The sequence below is a fragment of the Camelus dromedarius genome, chromosome 6 (genome assembly GCF_036321535.1).
Source record: "Camelus dromedarius isolate mCamDro1 chromosome 6, mCamDro1.pat, whole genome shotgun sequence".
NCBI lineage: Eukaryota > Metazoa > Chordata > Mammalia > Artiodactyla > Camelidae > Camelus > Camelus dromedarius.
In genome coordinates, this window is record NC_087441.1 from 37,271,235 (window position 1) to 37,287,374 (window position 16,140).

The window sequence follows — 16,140 nt, forward strand, 5'->3', positions numbered from 1 at the left end:
TGCTTGGATATGCTGCACTCTTCTGGGCATAGAATTTCATAACAGTTATCAAAAAACCAAGCTATACAGTTGGCTTTATCAAACAATAATTACCTATTAACAGAAACTTTGGGTGTATGACTCATTTTACACAAAACAAATAATGATGGTCAAAATGAATACTTAAATGAAAACTGTAATAATGATTCTTTAATTTGATGTTTTCTCATACAGTTTACCACCTGAAACCAACTGTATTATGGGCATCTTCCTGAAAGGTGTCAGCTGTTTCCTTTTAAGACAACAAGCAGAAGCAGAGCTAAAAATCACGTTTCCAGAGAAGAGTGAGTGATAGAGAATAAGTTTGCTACAAACCAACCTTCAGAAATGGGAAATCAGCCAACTTTTTCCTCTTTGATAGTCTCATATGCAGAGCAACGGGGGAATAACGAACACATTTTGGAAAGTAACGCTGTCTTGAAGACACTATTGGATCAAGTCCGTCCTTCCTTAGAAGGAGTCAAACCCAAGACTTAATTTCAAGTGTTAAAATTTATTACTTGAAGCTATGGCAGCATAAAACTGTCTTCTTTAAATGGAAAATATGACCAACTTGTATGAGGTAAATGAATTTTGAAAGTGGGAGTGGGTGGGGGAGGTACACTTTTTTTTTTTTTTAAGGGGGAGACGATGTATACGAAGAATCCTAAGCAACCACAAAACCGTAAGTCTCTTAGGATGTAAAAGGAGGTTAAACCAGAGAGCTCAAAAGCTGAGCTCAAAAGCTCTTCGAATCACAGCTCCACACCGCTCCACGCCGAGGGACTTTTGGGTTAACCGCTACCAGGAACCGAGGGAATCCCTGGCTGGGAGTTAAAAAAAAAAAAGGGGGGGAGGGAGCGGGTAACTGGAGAAAAGACTCGCTTAAGAATGACCCAGAGTCTGACAAATCTCTGCGAGACCCTGCCCTTCCCGGGCTCCCCTCGGAGCGGGCCCCAGCACAGCCAGGCTCAGGTCCGAAAGTGGCTGCAAGGGAGGTCCCGCGTCAGCCCAGGCGCCTCCTCCGCAACTCGAGTCTAAGCACAACCTGGGACCCCGGCCGGAGGCCGGCAAAGGATAAACTCCCCGATCCGGAGCACCGCCCGCCACCTCGCGCCCCGGGCCTCCGCGACGAATCTGACTGCCCTCACTGCCGCCGCAACTCTCTCCCGCCTCGCGCCTCTGGGCCACCGCGACCCCTCCGCCCCCGGCCGGGCCCCTGCGAGGCTGCGTTTCCCGTAAACTCCCCGCCCCGCACGGCCCCCTCCCCGCCCCGCACGGCCCCCTCCCCGCCTCGGCCCCGCCCCCACGGGTCCCTGAGTGGCGCGTGATTGGCCCGGCCGCGCCATCACTCTCCGGACGCGTCACCGCCCTCATTTCCGACAGCCTCGAGACCGGCAGTGGTATTAGTGCTCGCGGGGCGGAGGCGGAGGGCGTCTTGCTCCCCTGCTCTTCTAATCGCCCGCGGGTCGGCGCGCTCGCCCAGCTGAGCGGCGACCGGGGTTGTGGAGTGGCGGGGTTGTACGCTCAGCCGCCTCCTGGGAAGCGGAGACAGCTAGTCCCAACTCCGGGATGGGGAGCGGGTTAAGTTGACGAGCCTCCCACCTACGCTGCTCCCCTCTTGCACTGAGGTGCGCTGCCCTCTCCAGGAGGTGCCCGCACGCGGCCCTGCTCCAGGTGTGCACGGGACACCCCGCCCCCGGGACCCGAAAACTTCACCTCAAGTCCAAAGAGTGGGGTCCGAAGGCGGTACCGGGAGCGGGACTCGACTCCGCGCGGGGGGAGCTGTCCTAGCGGCTCGCACGGCCGTCGGAGGGCGGAGACTGGTGGAAACTTTATCACCATCATCGTAATTACTACGTTTTACTGTTTCTCTCCCCGCAGGGGCTGCAGCTAGAGGTCTGTCGCGCGTGTTTATTTACCAAAGGAGCCGCCCCGGGGAGAAGACCGGGAGGGGAGTTGTTACCCCAGGGGATACCTGCAGTCCAGCCAGGGGGTTTGGGCGGCCTGGATGCACAAGACCCAGCCCCGCAGCCGCTGACGCCGGGCGGCGGCGAAGTTTGGCTGCTGAGCGGCGCGGCGCAAGGCCACTGGACAGCGGGCAGCCCGGCGACGGTGGCGACAGGAGCGATGCCGGTGGGGGGCCTGCTGCCGCTCTTCAGCAGCCCCGCGGGCAGCGGCCTGGGTGGGGGGCTCGGCGGTGGCGGCAGCGGCAGCGGCAGGAAGGGGTCGGGCCCCGCCGCCTTCCGCCTGACGGAGAAGTTCGTGCTGCTGCTGGTGTTCAGCGCCTTCATCACGCTCTGCTTCGGTGCGATCTTCTTCCTGCCCGACTCCTCCAAGCTGCTCAGCGGGGTCCTTTTCCACTCCAGCCCCGCCCTGCAGCCGGCCGCCGACCACAAGCCCGGGCCCGGGGCACGCGCTGAGGACGCGGCAGATGGGCGATCCCGGCGCGGCGAGGAGGGCGCACCCGGGGACCCGGCGGCCGCCCTGGAGGACAACTTGGCCAGGATCCGCGAAAACCACGAGCGGGCTCTGAGGGAAGCCAAGGAGACGCTGCAGAAGCTGCCCGAAGAGATCCAAAGAGACATCCTGTTGGAGAAGGAGAAGGTGGCCGAAGAGCAGCGGCGTGACAGGTCGGTGTTCAGGAAGCTGCCCCCGGTGTACTTGATGCCCCTCATCGGGCCGGTTGACCAGGAGCCCACCGACGCCGCCGTCCGCAACAAAAGGGCGAAGATCAAAGAGGTGAGTGCACCGGGCTGGAAACCCCTCCAGACCCGCGGTGTTTTTCTGGGAAGAAACGACAAACCTTTGAAACTCTTAAAAAGGTAACATTCTAGTGTAGGGGGACATGACTGTAACAGTACGGTGTGAGGGGACGTGGAGGTTTTCCACTTCTACCAGGCGCAGAGTCAAAGGCTCTTTCGTTTTCCTTTCTTCAGTGTCATAGTAGATGTGGCCATTTATGATCTGAGGTTGAATCCTGTTGTTTTTAACTTGCATGCTTGGGTGAGAATAAGCCACACGAGGTAGGTATTAAATACATGGGCAGGTGCTGTGCAGATCTCTTCTTTCACCGCCTGATACATGGTTATTCGTCTCTGAGAACAGTGGCAGTGAGGGTCTCAAACAGCCCCCTGATAAGGCTTGGAGTGGCTTGGAAATGAAGCGTGAATGTAAACGCAAAACACCAATCACGCATGATAATAAGGTTCTAACACTAAGCCAGCACACCTCGCCTTCAGTCATGTGGCCCCCATTCTGCCAAGTGGCATTGTGTCTGTACTTAACAGACTGTAAAGGTGAAACCTGACAACTTCCTATCATAGGGGGCATACTGTAGTTTACTTTTCAAAAAATGAAAAATGTGAAAAATCAGCCGACTGCCTCTTGCATTTCTGGTGATGTCAGAAAAAAAGAGTATTTCATGTGATGCAACAGGTTTGCCTCCACAGCAGCACAATGATGACAGACTTAATCTAGGGCAAACATGGACTTTGATAAGTCTTTCATAATTTCTTTCCTGTTATTTTCATTTAGAACTTGTAACGTGTGGTTAACTCATGACCAGCTTAAAACTGAAGAGGACCCTTAAAAATCATTTCAGACTATCATTTTAAAGATGAAAGTTGAAGGCCCAGAGGCCCAGAACGAGTTAGTGACTGAGTCAGGGCTTGAAGCCAGGCTTCCTCCTGTGACTAGGCTCTCTGTGGACATGCCTCCTTCCACAGCTACTCTCCCGCGTGAAACTATGCCAGCCTGGATTTTTACACACTCCAACAGCTGTAGCAACCATATTAAAAGCATTCTATCCCAAGTCTTGATTCTAATTTCTGCAATACATTATGAATGGAAGCAATGTTTTTTATCATTTTTTAAGGTTCGCAGAATCTCTGTGAAAACAAATTGTGTGTTTTGACATTGGACAGGTAATCAGGAAAGGAAGCTTCCTGATTCCCCCCATTTTCAGAGGGTAAAAAGAATTTTGAGGTGGTGAAGAGGTATTTAGCTTAAGTGGCTGCAGGATAGAGGCAGCTTGATTGTCGTAGGATTTGTGCTTTTATTATAAAGACCAAATGAATTTGGTTAAGCTGTAATTGAGCAAGTTAAAGTGGAATTGGTTGCCCTAGGCAGAATGTCTTCATTTGTCCCCCTGCATAGATAGCTTCCTTCCACAGCCCAACAGCCTTTCTGTTCTGAGACCCTTCCTCAGGCACAGAGCCCTCCCAGACTTGGGGGAATGGATTTTACTCCCCTGGATAATTTCTGTCTAGCAGTTTCCTTTCTCCATGAAATCCTGTCAGGGCTACAAAACCAGGAAGGTGGTAAAAGCTCTGCTTCTCACCAACCATCTCTCTCTCCTCTTCATCTCTCAGCTTCCTTGAAAATATCCAACCAAAACCTGTAGAAAAATTAGCCCCAAATCTGAATCTGCTTATGCTCCACTTAAGTTTGAAGCAGTGTAATTCACATGTTTCATGCCTCTAAATTCCCATGAGCTGCTAGTTAGTGCAGATCACAGTTGTCCAAGGAAATTATTTTAAATACTAAAGACGCATGGATATTAAAAAGCTGTTGATACTGAACAGTGGTTAAAAGTGCATTTAGAGCAGAAGCACTGGGACAGTAGCTGATTCAGGACAGCATATTAACAGTATGTATATCTGTCCCTGTTAGAGTCAGGTTATCTGTGTCTCTAAATCAAAAGGTCTTAATTAACCATGTAAAGGAAATTTATGTAGCCTTCTGTGTCCATGTGGTGCTAACATCTTAGTACTTACATGTTTTGAAACTGCCCAGTCTTGCATAAAGCGGTGGAACTAAAGGGTTTCTTTAAGTTTCATGTTGCCATGAGAACTGTCTCCCACTCCCTGCCCCCCAAAAATCCAGCATAATTAATTACCATTAGTATTTAGTCAAAAGCTAATGGGAAGAAATGGTTGTGTTTTTTCATCAGATTAGTTCAGGCAGATGTGTTCCTTTGTAAACCAAAAAAAAAAGTAACATGTTATTCTAAAACTACACTATAAGTGTTCCGTTTTGGAGAGGAAACAGTGGTATTGATGCCGTATTTTCTACTTTTCTAGTTCTCTTTATGTATTTAGATTCTCAATTACACCTGAATGTACTAATGGTTTTAAAAGTAAAATTTAGAAGCTATAAGCAAGTCTAACATGTTGGGAGCTTGGGCTATAATTTCTGAGCAAACTTTTATTTTGTAAATTTGGTTTAAAAAACAGCCAATGCTATTTTTATATTGCCAACACAGTTGTGTTGCTGATACTGCGGTTAAGTTTTTAACAAATCTGTGGCAAGGGGAAACAGTCTGTAATTTCAAATAGGATATTTGTTGCCTAGCACCTTTCACAAAAAGGTCCTGCCTGCTTTTCAGTACTGATTTGATGCATAATAAATATTTGATGTAAAACTTAAAATTGAAATAAAGACACCCCTATGAAAACTTTGTGACTAAATTAACTCTGAAATTTCCCTGAAATTTATAATACACACATGGTAGATATTTTCATGAGATTGATCCTTTTTAAAATTGTGTTCAAGTTGTCCTTAACTTTAGAGAGCAGTAGTAAACAGTGAAGTACAGAAGTTAAATAGTACCCTAGAAATTTTAGCAAAATAGTCCATTTCCCCTTCTACCCCAGTCTTTTTTAAAATCAGGAGGGTTTTTGGCAGGAGTCCACATAAAGAGCCTATGCTGTCCTTTAGGTTTAGAGCCCTAATCTTAATTTAGAGTATGAACAATTTTTTCCTTTTTTGGAATTATGGGGAGAGTCCCTAAGTAATAGGGGCTGAAGACAGATTGTCAACGGGATTCCCCCCTTCTCATTCTGGAACCCCCAGTCTAAATGGGATGGGGAGTCTGACAGCTATCTTTGGGTCTATCAGGAAAAGTTTTAGGAACAGACAGTCAGATATAGGGTCAAAGTTGTCTTCTCTAGGTTTCTCAAAACAGGCTTCTGTTTTTTATTCCAGACCTGTTTACTAAATCATAAGTTTAAAGAAAATTTTCATATAGATGGCTAATGGTGAAAGTGCATTTTTATGCCTTACACTAGCCTTAGGTTGTTCTTGAGTCTATAATTTATGTTAACTACTGACGATTAACCTTTTTATTAAAGATCAGACATAGGAATACTCAACCTTAACAGATTAACACAAAACATTCTTATTTTGAAACTTAACTTTCCAATTTATTTGTCTGGGTAGTTCTGGTGTGGAAGATGATATTTGCAAAATAATAAAGGTCACAATTTGAAGACCTGACTCTGAAGGAGCTTAGGTGCCCTTGGGTTACCTTGACTATTCTGCTCACCCTGTTCTGCAACACTGGACATTGAACATGGGCAAATGGGAGATTGCCCCCTGGTTAGGACCTTCCCTAGAGCAGGTAGGTCATGGAGTGTTTGTAAAAGATTTCTCTTTTTAGCAAGTAAATGAATAAATTAAATTTTCAACAGTGTAGGTACTAGAGTAGATGCTGACTGTTGAACATAAATATACAAAAGCAAGAAAAGATTGTTAGCAGATACATTAGTCATGCCCAGCTTGATTTTCTGTAAGCTATTGATCATTTGTATGGGAGGAGTATTCTGTCTTCCTCTTACTGGGTAATTTAACATTCCAATAAAGGAGCTACATTTAGGATCTAGAACCTAGTTAAGACTCTGGAAAAGAAGTTAAGAAAGATGCATTTTCAAGTAAATGCATTTATATTTCTTAGGTGAGCTAATAAACTAAACCACCTTGAGAAATTTACCCTAGTATTTCCTATGTGTAGAAAGTGTCTTTGGATGAGATCTGAATTTGCTAGAATTCAGTGGCTTACTTAACATATTTGTATTAAATTATTTAATAAGCTATGGCAGTACAAATTTTTTATTAGAAAGAGTTTAAAACATGTGTCTCAAGGTCAGAGGGGAGGAATACTTGCAGATCAGTGTGAATGATGAGGGCTAAATAGACGGGTAGATCAGCACTGCCCTGGACCATGCTTATACCCCACAACCCCACAGAGAACCTGTGGCCTTTTAAGTTCTTCATCACCCACAAAACCATAGAAATGCATGTGTTTGTCAAAGGGGAGTTTTAGTTGGTCAAAATAGGAGCAGCCACACCGTGAGCTCCAGGAATACTATGACATGCCTTCTCCTAAGCAGCCAGAAATGACAAAGGAGAACCAATGTTTGGTAGTTTAAGGAAGAGATTCTTTCTCTGGGGAAACTAAGTCTTAACTTTCCCCTCAGTGTTCTTAGTCTAGTGCCTTGTTTAGTGTTAAATAATTGAACTACCTCTAACCCCCCACCCTTCACTCCTAAATCTGTTTCAAGGTCCTTTACACAAAGTCTGCAAATGATTTGTTCTGTTGCCAAAATATGGCCAAAAAATATGCCATAAAAATAACTCTCTAATTTTAAAAAGTAAATGTTATGCTCTAAGTCATAAAATACTGTATCTGGGTGAGACTTTAGAGATAGATACAGTAGAGGCAACTGTGACACGAAGATTGTTCTGGAAGTCGCATTGCTAGTTAGTGGTAGAGTTGAGAATAGAAGTCCAGTCCTTGGTGAGTGTTGCTCACTGTTCTAACATGGCTTGCCTCCTAAATAAAATGCCAAAGAGGTGTATAAATTGACAGCCCATATTCATTATTTGCAGATCCTAATGTCGGGAATGTCAAGTGAGTACAAAACATGTACAATTCTGCAGTATTATAACTTTGATCTCGTATTTGTTGTTTACATTAACTATACATTAAAAAAAAATCTTACGAGCAGCATGATTTAGGAGGCCTCTTTTTAAAACCGCTCAGCAACAACTTGATAAAACATCTTTTCTCCTTTTAAGATATCTGCAGGAAGCAGAGACGTTTGTAATCACTTGGTTGCACTTTCTTTACGAAGAGAGGTGGGGAAGAAAAAAGAGGGAAGGGAGGGAGGAAAAAAGAGGGAAGAGAGGTAGCCTGGAGAAGAGGGGTGTGCTAGTGTGGGGGAGCTCTTTCACACTCAGTGTGCATGCTCTTTTGACATTGCACAAGAATTGAAAGCTAACCTGCAGGACTGTATATTTTTAACGGTGGACACCTATGGGCTCTTCATTATAGGAGCACACAGTTCTCGCCACCCAAGTAGGTCCTGGAGGTTCTCTGGATGCCCTTACCTGTGCCTGCTCCACTAATTTGTAGCAATGTGTTATGGTGAGAAGGGCAGGTTTTGGAGTCATATGACCTGGGTCTGAATCTGGCCTCTTCTGTTTATTAGCTTTGTGACTTTAAGTAGTTTGTTTAATCTTTCAGAGCTTCAGTTGTCTCACTTGTAAAATGGAGGTAATAAAAGTACATACTCTGTTGGATCGGAAAGCTCAAATGTGATCAACCACACAAAGCCCTTAGAATGGTATCAGGTATGCAGTAAGTGTGTAATAAATGCTGCTTGCTATTATTACTGTTTAGTCACTATCTAAAGCCATCAAGCCAAGATGACATTGCTTCCTATACTGTTTAATACATCAGGGAAGTGGGTAATGATGCTTCTGAAAGTTATCAAAGACAGTTCAAATTAAGTTTGCTTAAAGGGATGTATTTCCAGTTCATCAAGCTGATCTTTCCAGACAGCTGTGATTTTATTGTGCTACTGTCAACTCTGATTTTCTAAGATTCCTGCAAAATTGCAAATAAAATTTTATCTTTAAAATTACATACTTTTTCAGCTTCTGTAATTCAGAATATGTGTTAAAAAATTAACTTGCCTATTTCTCATAGTCAAAGGTGCTTGTTCCTGAAGTACAATCTTCTCAGAGTGATCACAGTTCTTGAGCTACCTCTTGAAGCATTGAAACTGTTCCCCAAAATAGAGGGAATTAGTAAAATGCATTTTAACCTGTTTTGTCTTTGGAGGAATGTTTTTAAGAAGGGAGAAGAAAATTCTTTACATTTAGCAAAAATTTATATAATTATGATTAATTCTATAATTAGAGCTCAGTCTGTCATCTTGTAGTCAGAATTCACATAAATCACTTGTACTTTGTAACTCACAGATTTGGGCTTTTTTTTTTTTTTTCTTTTGATAGCTTTGAATTTAGATTTACTAGGGTATCAGGCTCAGAAGGACCTCAGACCTCTGGAAGCCCAGTACTCATTTTACATAGGAGAAACAGGGCGCTGTGAGCTGTGACCTCCTGAGATTCCCCCAGTGCACTAACTGTTGAGCTGAGAACTGCCTGGGAGCTCTCAAGCCCTGCTCCACCTGGGATACCTTGATGCTAGTGAGAGCAAATTTTCTGGAGGCTGGCTGGCCTGGTCCTCCCCCTTCCTCAACTCTGAATAGCAGGCCAGCAGAGAGAAGCCCCACTGAGACCATCCTAGAAGGAGATGGAATGTCTTCATTTGGTAAGGTATTGCCTGAGAAAGCAATCCTGGCTAATTCTTCTGCTCTGAAGAATGCGGCAGCACTGCCCCACCCCCACGGAATCCTGATAAAGACTTCTGTGATCATTAGGTACCTGAAAGAAAACCAAATGAGATTAAGGCTTAAGAGCATTTAAAAGTCGAAGACCTCATTTCTGTCATGAATACCCTGGCAGTTGCTTTAGGTACGTTAGAGCCCAACAGACCTGCAGATAATCCAGAACAGAGATAATAAAATTCAAAAGCCCATGCATCCTTTGTATTTACTTGACTTTTGTAACTAAAATGCCTCCTTTGCTTCCTTTTTTTCTGTCGGTCTCTTTGTCTCCCTGGCTCTTAAGCTTATCAAAGGCCCCATCCCTCATTTGCTCTAATACTTTCTAGTCAGCCTTGCTCTAAATTCTTTCATACAGTGACACTCAGGCCATATTATACTAGCTTTCATTTGCACTTTTTTGTGTATATCTATGTGGATCTCCCAGCAGATTGTCTTGTCTCCAGTCTGTAGTGTGAGGGTGCTTAGTATGAGAGGAGGCCTGGAAATGAGGGGATAAAAACCTGGTGAAGGATGCCAGGTTCTGCAGGGGAGGTTTAATGACACAGCGCACTACACACTGAAACAGTCTTTGTTACAACACCGGTGGGGATGCCTGTTTGCCTAGGCCAGGAGTTTATGAAAAAAGGTGTGGCAATAATGATGTACACTGGCCTGTGAATGACTGTGGTTGAGACCTGAACCCAGGCCATCCGAAGACCGTGAGCTATTGATGGAATCTTCATATCTGGCAAATCCTTCTTTACCAAAGGATCTTTTCAAAGTCCTGTGAGGAGCACTTGATTCTTCTCAGGGAAAAGAGGGTCCAGAGATAGGAGGCCAGGGCTTTTGGCCCACACTGGGGGGTGGCCACATCCATCTTCCCTGAACTGATGTTCAGGGCATGATTGTCTGACCCTAATTAGTTCCTTTCTCCCAAGAATATGAGCTGAAACTACTAAAAGCTTGTGTCTCCTCACTGTGTATCTGCCTGTCGGGGCATAAGGCAAAAGGACAGACCTGTGGAATGATTAAGGCAGCACACGGTGTGTACCCAGTCTCAAAATCTCCTTCTCAGCTGCCTGAAATTTCACCGTCAGTGCCTCCTTTTCATTGATGAATTGCTTCTTAAAGGGTGTTGTTAAAACGTTATCACTAAAGTTGCCTGGCAGAAATTACTATCCTTTGAGATTTGTCTTAGCAAGGGTGAGAATAGGTTTATAGAAGCAAGTATCTTTCATGGTGTTATTTCATTATAAAGTGATGCTTGCTTAGGAAAGAACATTTTGAAAGTACACAGGAATAGAAGAAAGAAAAATCCTTCACAGTTCTATCACTCAGTCACAAGCAATGTCAACACGACTTCCCACCCCAACATGTTGGGTATTTTTTCCCACAGTTATAAGCACACTATGTATATATGTTTTTTCATTTTCTTTTAAAGTGCCATTTTATGGTAGCATAATATATGAAATAGAAGCATCATGATTTATTTAATCATTTCCTTGGACCTAAACATTTAGATTATTTCCAGTTTTCTGTTTTTATTTTTTTTTAAAGCTGAGATAAACACCTTTGTCCATTAAGATTCCAGCTCATTTTTCGTCTCCATCCCCCATAAGTAAGATTTCTCCTTAAATTCCTGATAGGGGAAATGAATGGGTCTAAGGATAGTAGTACATTTTGAGGGATGACTTTCCAAAAACAATGTACTTTCTCCTGTAATGTAATGAACACAGTCTTTAATTTTTATAAATTTCATAGGTGATGAAACAGTATCTTGTATATTTAGTTTGCCTTTCTTTGAGCAACACTGTCTCCTGAATTGGTTGACTGGTTGGATTTCCTCATTGTGAGCTGTATGGCACAAGGAAGTTTTGAAAGGAGCAGGATTGGGGCAAAGGCAGAACTTGGAGGCCTAAGGAGTAGGGTATCAGAGAAGCTGTCCAGAGGGACATTGGCTCCTGAAGGAAGCAAAGTCATGAAAAGCAATAGATAGCATTTAATTAAAAAAAAAAATTGCTCCTTCCCTGGGTTGGATGCCTAGGATAAAAAGTGCTCTTTGTTGATAGGTGTACCTACCACACACTTTGGAACAGCCCCCTTTCCCCCTTGCTGAGACCCAGCCAGCCAGCTTCCTTTGGCTTTTCTTCCTTATTGTCATTGGGTTTTTGTATCAGATATTTGAGGAAGGCAATGGCCTCTTCAGAGATCTTGGGAAGGAGGGAAGGCCCTTCTCTTTTTAGAATTCATCAAGATGGTTTCCTAATATTTTAAGGTCATAGTTGAAGCTCAGAAAGATTCTGAATAGAATTTCAGGAGTGATTTTAGTGATTCCAGAAAATGGCAAGTCTTAACAAAGCTGAATTCTTAAAGAAGAAAAATTAACCAAAAGGAAATTGTTGATAAGATTTCATAGCAATACACATTTTTGTGTTTGAAAGGGCAGGCTAAACTTTGTATGTTAGAGGCCTTTGGTGTTTTAAATAGGATAAATGTAGATTTTTGTCTAAGATATTTTATTTTAGAATAAAAGATTTGTTTATGAAGTTAGGCTCTGGGTTTTTGGGTTTTGGTTTTTGATTTTGTGCTAACTCCTTCAAATAAATGTATTTTTAGTCATACTTCTTTTTAAGATAGTGAAGAGCTGCACATTTTAAAATGTATTTATACTCTGACCTTGGTTAGTTCATAGAAGTCTGCCAAATGCCAGAACTGTTTAAATTGGGCTTTGAGACTGTGTTAACATGGTGAATAACGATTGACATAAATGTACTATGTTATTTTTATAAATTGTGGTTTGAGATGATAGTAATTTTTAAATATTTAGGATGCTGGTCTCTGAGACACATTATTTTTGTAGTCAACTAGCAGTGTTGTTACAATATATATAGTCAACTACAGGTTTTTGTCTCATGGTTAGAAATGCCTGAACTGTGCATATTGTGATTTCAAGAGTTGTTAGCCCAAGTGAGCAGTTTTGTAAGGCATCCTCAGTAAGTGTAAGAGAAACATTACATAGAAAGAGGCATATTTTATATTTGGCATGCATTTAATACATTGTGTGCATTCACTCATACTATGCATGTTGATTAGTCTTCATTATTTAATCCTCCTAGGATTTGCTTAACTTAAAATTTGTGATGAAGAATTTAGCTAAAAAAAAAAAAAAAAAAAAAGCCAGTGCGGTGGAGGCACAATTGGAGGAGCATAACAAGTGAAGATGATTTATTAAGTACTGTTGAATGCTGCTTTAGCAGTTAAGATGAATAAAAATTATGATTTATTAAGTGTTCTATCAGTATTAAGATAAAGTCATAGGAGAGATTAGAAGTACTTCTGTTTTCACTTCCTCTGAGTGTATAAAATGTCTGTGATGTTGGTTCTTCATAGTCATGAATCTGTTTCCTGACCATCATGCTGAGAGTATGAGAAAGGGTTGCCCCCTTATACATCCACCAGCGGGGCTAGCCCTGGACCTTGCCCATAAGAGGACCCAGTAAATATCTTGCGAATGAATACACCTTTTCAAACAAGTGTACTGGAAGGAGTTAAATATGACACCTTCCCCTCCTTTAAATAATCACATATTCCAAAAGTGGTTTCCACTCAATTGGGGAACCCTCTCTACCTGTCCTCATACGCTACAAGCCATTGTCTTGGAGTGAAGATTTGATTTTTTTTTATGTCAAAAGTCATTCAGAAGCAGATCTAGTGAATAAAGAGATTTATCAACATAGGAAACACGTTTTCTAGTTTTAAAGTTATTTTCAGAATGATTTATAAAATGAAAATCTGTACTCACTTTTTTACGTGACTTGTAAACTAGCTGTGAAGGTGGATCATCAAAAATCTTTTGAGCAGATGTAACATCACTGAAATAAATGTGGATGCTTGTGAGAGTCCTTTGAAGGTCGACTCTTACTTGAATATAAAAAGTTCTGTTTTGCTTAAAAGTTAATCTGCTTTATATTTACACCCAGCATTTTGTTTTTCAGGCCTATGATTTTTAAATTAGGTAGAGTCCTCATTTATTTTTCTTCATTATTATCTAGAGTCATGGGCTACATTTAATAAGAGTTGTCATTTTTCTTACATTTCAGCTTTATACATGATTCACCCTAAAGTTGGTGGGGTTTTTTTTTCCTATCACAACAAAAATTGTTGAGAGACAATTGTGTTTTTATAAGTAATGCTTACAGAGTACCGCATCAAAGTGAAAAATCATAGGTTAGTTGTTATTTCCACTAGAGAAATTAGAATTTAATAAAAATTTTCTCTGTAAGAAGGTGTGATATTTTGAGAAAGAACCTTGGTCCTCTGTTTCCCAATTTAATATTGTATCTCCTGAAAAGTGTAGTCTCATGTAAATAATTGCATGGTAGAGGCTTTATGAATTTCATGAATTTGCACACAGAATGAATTTCCAATTCATTCTGCAGATCACTATTAGATTAATCTCCCTAAAATACCCCTTCTCTCACGTTGCCCAACTCAGAGGTTTTGGCGGGCCTCATTTCCTATGAAGCACTGATTCACACTTCAGGCAGCTTCAGAATGACATGGAAGGCAGATTAGCACACAGATTTTTGGGTGCTGCCCCCAGAGTTTCTAATTCAGTAGATCTGGGTTGGCCTCAGAATTTGCATTTTTAACATGTTTCTGTGGGTTATGGTGATACCACTGATCTAGTGACTAAAGTTTGAAAAACATTGCTCTAGAACATCTAGAAGTCCAGACTCCTTAGGCTGGCATTCATAGTCTTCTACAAAGTCTGCCTCTTTTGCTGGAGTCATAGCCCTTAAATTAGGAAGGACTCTGTGCTTCAGCTAAACTTGCATGCTGCCTCCAAAACACATCTAATTTGAGGCTTTGATTTATTTTTTCCTTCTCAAATGGAATATCTTCTCATTTGCTCAGAATCTATGCCACCAAGAAGCCCTCTCTCACATTCCCAACCTTTACTGATCTATCCCTTCTCCAAACTCACATGCATTTGTTGTTTCTGTCTTTATGTGTTGCTAATTTCATGGGCATGTATTATCTTCCAGCTAGATTTTAGACCCCCTCAGTATGGAGATGAGTTTTTCTCTCCTTTAGACTCATGGCCCAGAATTTAGCAGTGGAAGACAGTTTGTCTTAAATATAACCAAGATGAGAAACAATTTAAGTATATCACCAAAATTCTTTACAAACTAGTCAGAATAGCAGAGTGGAAACCCTTCTTAGCCTCCCTTTCCACCTCTGTGAATTGGGGCTAATGATTCTCTTTTGCAAAGTTCTTTTAAGAATTAAAGTAGAAAATGTATGTGAATCTCTCAGTACAATGCCTGGCATGTAGCATTATTCAATAAATAGCACTTATTTATTAGCAACTAGGGATTGATTGAAGTAATAGGTTAAGAAAAGGGGTTGTTGGTAAGAACTGGATTTGAGAAGTCACTTCCAGGAAAAAGTTTTGGCTGTCGTGTTGCTATGTTAACCAATAGCTTGTATTTTCTGCTGTTACCCCCTCCTTAGTTGTTGCCAAAATCCTTGCTTCCTGTGGCAGGAAAGTAAGCATTCCTTTGCCTTGTTTAAATTGTTAGCCCACAGAAGTGATGCTTGTCCTTAGGAAAACCAGGGAGAGGGTGTCCATTCATCAGTGGCCAGTTACCTCTGGCTTTCTGGCCTGGTGTCACACAAACACTTAGATTTTGGGGGAAGGAAAAAAGTGGAGGGGAAGAATGAAATCTAAAATGCCTTAAGGGCATAGAAAGAAATAACAGAAAATGTTTCATTCAGAGATAGCTACGGGTATAAATTTAGCTCAATAATTAGGCGTATGGTGCTTTCATTTAGGAAGTATCTACACCCTCTGTGATAAGATCCATTGGTTATTAGAGCTGCTGCGGCTTTAACTACACTGGCAGCAGAGATTCCTAGTGCATTTCAAACAAGAATTGAAAAGTGAAATGGAAAACAGAATTAATAATTTGTTCTTGGTTGGTTTTAATCTGCTCTTTATTAACTTTATAGTTTATGCCTGGAGGATTAGATTTGGAAACAGAACACCAGCTAATGTTCTAAAAGTTTACTTCCTTCTATTGAAACATATTCTTAAACACTTTCTGGAGAACACTTTGGCTGAATTTAGTCTTAACATGAGAGATGGTACTTAAATTCTTATGATTCAACCTAAAATGATAGAAAACTTTTGATCTATGATTTTATTTTTAAGTTTTTTCATGGTAGATTTCAAAGTAAAATTTATTAATAAAAACTGATTGATATAAAGAAGTAAAGATATTTTTGTTGGCCATGAGTATGTTTTATTTAGTCTACTTTTATTCTAGCTTTTTATTTTTTGCCACCATATGACCTCCCTCACTCCAGCCCCGTCTTTTTTTTTCCAGATTGCTGTCAGATTGCTAGTCACCTTAATAATCAGGAATTTAAATCTGTTTGCCGTTGGTGGTAAGGAAAAAGAAGAAAAGTTAAAATAAAAGGAATATTTGTATTGCTCATGCCTTGTCAAGTGTTTCTCAAATTGATTGAAAACAAACAATTGTAATTTTATAGATAGGAAAGTGTCCTATTCCAAGATGTAGCATGGTGTGGTGACCTGAAATACAGAGCTTTAAAAACACTGCCCTCGGGGGAGTGGGGAAGAGAGATACTGCTCATCTGT

At 41.8% G+C, this 16,140-nt stretch overlaps 1 protein-coding gene across 1 annotated transcript in view; it reads left to right on the plus strand.

The window, feature by feature from the left end:
* Window positions 1-1,419: 1,419 nt before the first annotated feature.
* The window catches only part of MAN1A1 (mannosidase alpha class 1A member 1), a 151,457-nt gene continuing 136,736 nt past the window's right edge, over window positions 1,420-16,140 (plus strand). Inside the window, exons 1-2 of the mRNA XM_064486733.1 lie at window positions 1,420-1,695; window positions 1,903-2,760. Of these exons, the coding sequence (XP_064342803.1) occupies window positions 2,149-2,760 (612 nt within the window). The 5' untranslated portion in view covers window positions 1,420-1,695; window positions 1,903-2,148. The remainder of the gene's footprint in view (window positions 1,696-1,902; window positions 2,761-16,140) is intronic.